Source organism: Alexandromys fortis, unplaced genomic scaffold, assembly GCF_014885135.2.
Source record: "Alexandromys fortis isolate MF-2015 unplaced genomic scaffold, M_Fortis_MF-2015_v1.1 scaffold_63, whole genome shotgun sequence".
Lineage (NCBI taxonomy): Eukaryota > Metazoa > Chordata > Mammalia > Rodentia > Cricetidae > Alexandromys > Alexandromys fortis.
In genome coordinates, this window is record NW_026067953.1 from 7,410,161 (window position 1) to 7,416,160 (window position 6,000).

Below are 6,000 nucleotides of genomic sequence, written 5' to 3' on the forward strand. Positions count from 1 at the left end.
GAGAGAGAGAGAGAGAGAGAGAGAGAGAGAGAGAGAGAGAGAGAGAGAGAGAGAGAGAGAGAGGGCTTCTCCTTCTGGCTTCTGATCTAGCACGACTCTTGAAGTTGGGAGGAGGAGGAATAAGGAGATTTTCTCTGTGCTAAAGCTATAGTGCTCTTCAAAGCACTTTCAGAGTAGGCAAAAACACTTGCCTTTCTGGTTCTCAGCCTGTAGCATCCATTGCAGTCACTCTGAGGAAGAGGGAATGTGGAAGTGGGATTAGGGAGGATTTAGACGCTGAACCAAGCAGGGGACTGGGGACCTGGAAATGAGTTTTCAGTGCAGTACTGCCTCTTGACACTCTAGTTGACCCCTCCGGCAAGTGGGTAGGTGAAGAGCGTAATGTTACCTCGAGTCTCTGTTATTAGGAGGCATGACTAATAAAATTGTGAAACATCAGAAAATGTGAAGGGCTTTGTAATGGTAAAGTGACAAACTTGGAATGTAACTTGGTCTTGACGTGAACTGTCAGAGGACTCGAGGGAATAATGAAAATGTCTCAGAGATCATGCTGTGTCCCACGTTATCCAACACACGCTGTGCCTACTGTTTTACTGAAGCTAATCTCTCCCCTCTGACTTTGTTCAAGGTTCCTGGACATCAGTCCGTTTTTATGAATGAGCCAAGACTATCTGACTTCAAGCAAGTTCTTTTGCGGGAGGGGATTCAAGCTGAATTTGTAGGGGGCGTACTTGTCTGCAACAATCAAGTAGCAGTCCGCAGAGTAAGTTTATTTTTCGTGAGGGCTGCATTGAACATGTATGTGCTTCTGAAACACATTAATTCTGTAGTTCTTATAATTTCATAAAACTGAAAACCAGCCATTTATATTCATAATGATGGCCTTAAAGGCTTATAGCAGTGATTCAGATATGTGGTACAAATTTTATAAGTAAATTTTTATAATTTGAATCCTCTGACATTTATGTGTCTATAAAAACTCATTACTACAACACTGTGTCTATATTCCAGAGTCAGGGCACCCATTTCCTGAGCAGTCATAAAGTGGTCCATGTTATAGATGCTGTTTATTGTTTCTGAATGTTGATGAATGGGAGCTATACTAAAGAACTTTTTAAACTGTTTTTCTAGACAGAAACTGGACGCATCGGGTTAGAAGGCTGCCTTTGTCAAGACTTTTATAGGATACGAGACCTTTTATATGAACAGTATGCCATTGTGTAAAGGACATGATGTCAGGAAGTGTCTGCTTGACCTTTCTCAGGAAGAAAGGATTCTCATCTGAGGCTAAACTTTCACTGTCTTGTTTTGTAACATACAAAAAGAACCTGCCAGAAAACGTGAGCATGTATTAGACTTTGAAAAATATGAATCAAGAGCCTGGGGTGTAGCTCAGTGGTAAAGCTCTTGCCTAGCATGTGCAAGGTCCTGGGTTTGATTCCCAGTACTGAATAAAAAAAGGAAGAAAGAAAATGTAAATAAAACCCATTTTGTAAATTCTCTGCCTTGCGGAATGCTAGAGGCCTCACGAAGAGAGGCTCAGAACTGAAAGTGTTGATTTCCTCTGCAGAGTCCTTGCTCCCAAGGGTTCATTACTTGAGAAAAACAAACAAACAGTGCAGCCTAGAGGAGCAGTTTCATGCCTTTACAGAAACTGGTATGGGTGCATTCATGCAGACAGTTTCCTATGTTTTCTGGAACGAAAAGGGAGAATTACATAGAAAAATGTTCTATAAAAGATACAAACACAAGCAAGAAACTGGCGAAACATTTTTAAAAAAATAGCATGCTGTGCTGTTCCTCCTTTTTGAATTCTGATATGCAGTTGCCTCCACACGGAGTCTCTGCCCTCTACCTTCATCCTGTGTGAGGCAGCACGCATGTTTAGTTTAGAGTAAATGTTTATTTCTCCCATTTCTTGTGTATGAAGATTTTTTGTTGTTCAATTTGAATTTATAACCTCACCATTTGAATAAATGTCATCTAAAAGCCTTGAAGCCGAGTGTGGTATGTACGCCTGTGATCCCAACAGCGCTCAGGGAGCTGCTGTAGGAGGGCTGTGAATTAGAGGCCAGCCTGAGCCTACATATTGAGACCCTGTCTCAAAACCAGCAGAAAGAAAGCCTGGTGTGTTCCCAGTTCTGCATAGATTTTGTTTAGACACATTTTAACTGTTGACCGAGCAGCTGTATTTGAAACTATCCAAAGCTCTGTTTTTAAAGAACAAATGTTGACCCTCACAATTTTATAAGGTAACAGTGTAATTTAATTAAAGGGTACAAATGTTTTCCTTTCTTAGCTTGTTTTCTAAGTTTATGTAAATAGCGGTTGGATTTTATGCTATTACTACAGAAATAGTACTTAACTGGGGTAATTGCCACCCTTGATGTTGTACAAAGAATCCTGCTTAAAGAGTAAAAACTGAAAATATGCAACTCCATTCACTTGAACAATGAACCATGTTGTCCCATTGTAGCCTGTTGCTTTATTTCTTAGAAGGCAGCATAATCAAGGCAGTCCTTGATGCTCGCTGAAGCTTTAAGCCCTCCTCTCTGCACAGTAGCATTTAGAGAAGTCTCAGTCTTGTTTAACCCCGCGGTCCACTGTCAGACCAGAATCCACCAGTTACTCAGTTTCATGTGCTGACAGTTTCATGTGTTGTGGGTTACAGCACTGGAGCAAGTTTTGTAGCCTTTGATACTGAAAACGAGATGTACAAAATAGTGTTCAGAGATAGGTAAAATTGTGCCTTTTTTTTTTTTTTTTTTTTTTTACCAGTCATGAAACATTCCTGGCTTTCCTATTACGATATAGAGGAAGCCCATATTCTGTTTCTATCCCAGGGGAAGATAACCTGCAGTTATTACATGGTATAAAGTTGCTGGCTATACCTATTACATGGTAATATCTATACCTAAAATTATTTCTTGCCTAGCCTTTCTGCTGTCCTGTGAACAGGAATTAAATTTTAAAAGCAGTGCTTGAACATGGCTGTTCGGCATAATACCTTCAGAGAACAGCACTTCAGCCTGTGTCTAGATGACAGTATCCCAAGGTTCCCGAAATGGAGACCTTCATCACAGCCTCAGCTACGTAAGAAAGACAGTAGTGAGATAGAGCATGAGTGCAGAGAAGCTTTGAGAAGCGGGAATAAACAGAGCGTGTGAGCTAGCAGCTGATAACCACAAACAGTTTTCTTAAAAAGAAATTCTGTCTGGCCATGATGGCATGTGCCTGTAGTTGCATTGCTTCATTCAGACTTGGTTGAGGGCCAGCTTGGACAACATAAGACCCTGCTCAGAAGGAGGAGAAGAGGGCCTGGCCATACAGCTCAGTGGAAGAACATTTGCCTAGCAGGGTGGGGGTTGCTTGTTGCATTTGTTGCAGTGCAGTTATCCATGTCAAGTATTGTTGCAGTTATTTCTATATTTTTTGTGACTCAGTAGTTGACCTGAAACAATAGTGAAGAAAACAGTTGTATAAGGTGACTTGTTCACCTATTTTTGTGTTTGTGCAGTTTACATATCATAAAATACTAACTCTTAAAAGACACAGTTCACTGATTTTGGTGTATCCAGAATGTCCATCTACCACTGTGTAATTCCAGAATACTTTTTATCGTTCCAGAAAGAAACCCAGTAACCATTTGCACCTCATTCCTCTTCTCCCCAGTCAATCATCAATCTGTCTCTGCTGGACATTTCATAAAAAAGAATCATGCGGCATATGGCTTTTTGTGTCTTCTTTCATTTCACTTAACCCTTGTTTTTCAAGATTCATTAATGTAGTAATGTATTAGCATCATTTTTGTTTGCTTTGAGACATGGTCTTCCATTGTATAGCTCATGCTGGTTTCAAACTCATAATCCTCCTGCCTCTAGAATGCTAGGATTATAGGTGTACACTTTCAGTATCCAGTTTACAGTTATATGCTGCTCCGTTGTTTAGATGTCATGTTCATCAGTTGCTGTACGTTGAGTGGTTCCTAGTTTTTGGCTGCTATATAAAGTGTTGCTTTGAACACTCTTGTGCAAGATTTTTGAAAATATAAACATTGGTATTTCAAATTTTCTTGTGTGTATGCTTAAGAATTGGCTTGCTGGACCACATGGTAACTCTGGGTAACCATGTAAGGAACTACGGACTGTCTTTTGAAGTACTTGTGCTATTTTGTGTTCACTGGCATACATGTAAGGGTTCTGTTTTGGTCACATGTATTCTTGATTTCATCTTCTATTCTTACCATCCCTAGCATGTGAGGAGGTATTGCCTGGAGGTTTTGCTTTGTATTTCGTTAATAAACAATGATGTTGAGCATGCTGTGTTTCCTGTGCTTATTGGGTGTTTATATGTCTTTGGAGTAATGTCTCCCAACTCCGTTGTCCATTTGTAAACTGTCTTTTTCATTGTTAGAAGCTTGTATGTTATATAGATACTTATATATAAGTGGTAAATATTTCTGTGGCTTGTCCTCACTTTATTGGTCATGTGATTTGAAACAAAATTTATAATTTTGAGGTCCATTTTCTTTATTCTTTTCAATTACCTGCATTATTGGTGTCATTCTTAAAAATCAATCTCTTATTTTGAATGTTTTAATTTATTTGTGATGGGAGCAGGTGGACAATTGCCATAACATGTGTGGAGGTCAGAGGACAACTTGTAGGAATCTGTTCTCTTCCTGGGATCAAACTAAGGTGGGCAGGCTTGGTGACTAGTACTTTACCTGCTAAACCAGTTTGCTTTTATAAACCATCCTTAAGAAGCATCGCCCAAGTTGCAAAGATAGTCTTATTTTTTCCTAATAGTTAGAGTTTCATTATTACAGGTAGGTTTTTGTTTTGTTTGTTCATTTTTTTTAGCCATTGTTGAATTATGAGGTAAGCATCTAATTTCATTTTCTGCTCGTGGATGTCCAGTTGGCCTGATGTCACTTGTTGAATTTCTTTTTTTTTTTTATATTTATTTATTTATTTATTTATTTATTTATTTATTTATTATGTATACAATATTCTGTCTGTATGCCTGAAGGCCAGAAGAGGGCGCCAGACCTCTTTACAGATGGTTGTGAGCCACCATGTGGTTGCTGGGAATTGAAGTCAGGACCTTTGGAAGAGCAGGCAATGCTCTTAACCACTGAGCCATCTCTCCAGCCCCACTTGTTGAATTTCTTATCAAATTATTTTGCCTTGTTGGAAATCAGTTGACCAAATCCAAGTTTATGTCTCCTCGCCCGGGTCTGTTTCATTGCTCGCTGTATTTTGTGCCAGTGTTCACACCATCTGGGCGACTCCGTGTTTGTAAGCTGTGAGGTCCGGACATTTGACTCCCCTAGCCTGTTTCCCTTCAGGACTTTCTTCGTCTGTTTGCAGTCCTTTGCCTTCCCATGTGAATTTTGGAGTCAGTTCATCAGTTTCTGCTAAAGCCCACTCTTTAGGAAAGGAGGGCTATTGAAACGTATTACTTCAAATCTTACAGTGCAGTGTCTAGAAGGGTCTGCGTACAATTTATCTAGTCCAGCACAGTGTTGAATGAACAAAGCTGTGGACTAGGAAGGGTTGTTTGAGAGGCACAAAGCTGGCTAATGACGGGCTGGTTTGGAGTCCAGCTGTGGAGAGTCAGGCACGGGGCCCACCCTTAGTTTCCTAGCCTGCGAAGGCTGAAGCGGAGTCACAATCTGAAGCCAGTCTGGGATCCACAGCAAGACCGCTCTGAAAGAATTCAGTTCCTTGGTCTGTTTACTTTGCCTAGGGATAATACATCCAGTTTGCTCCAGGAATGGCACCTGATAGGGCTCTTGTATGAGAAGATTGACTTCCATCATGTTACAGCCTGAAAGGTGAGACAGTGTCTGACCCTGGTTTTCCCTTCAAAGTACTGAACTTTACTGATCGTCACTTACGGCTAAGGGTGTCAGTAGTAAGCACGGATTCATTGAGAGGCAGATCGGTTTGGGGGATACTAAACCCTTCTAGATTTATTTTTCAAATCTTTCTGTGG

The 6,000-nt window shown here is 40.4% G+C and overlaps 1 protein-coding gene across 3 annotated transcripts in view; it reads left to right on the forward strand.

Moving 5' to 3' along the window:
* Cpsf2 (cleavage and polyadenylation specific factor 2) overlaps positions 1–4,320 on the forward strand; it is a 29,106-nt gene extending 24,786 nt beyond the window's left edge. For all 3 annotated transcript variants that reach the window (XM_050151460.1, XM_050151459.1, XM_050151461.1), the window contains exons 14-15: positions 629–763; positions 1,132–4,320. In XM_050151460.1, the coding sequence (XP_050007417.1) occupies positions 629–763; positions 1,132–1,224 (228 nt within the window). In that variant the 3' untranslated portion in view covers positions 1,225–4,320. The remainder of the gene's footprint in view (positions 1–628; positions 764–1,131) is intronic.
* The last annotated feature ends 1,680 nt before the right edge of the window (positions 4,321–6,000 follow it).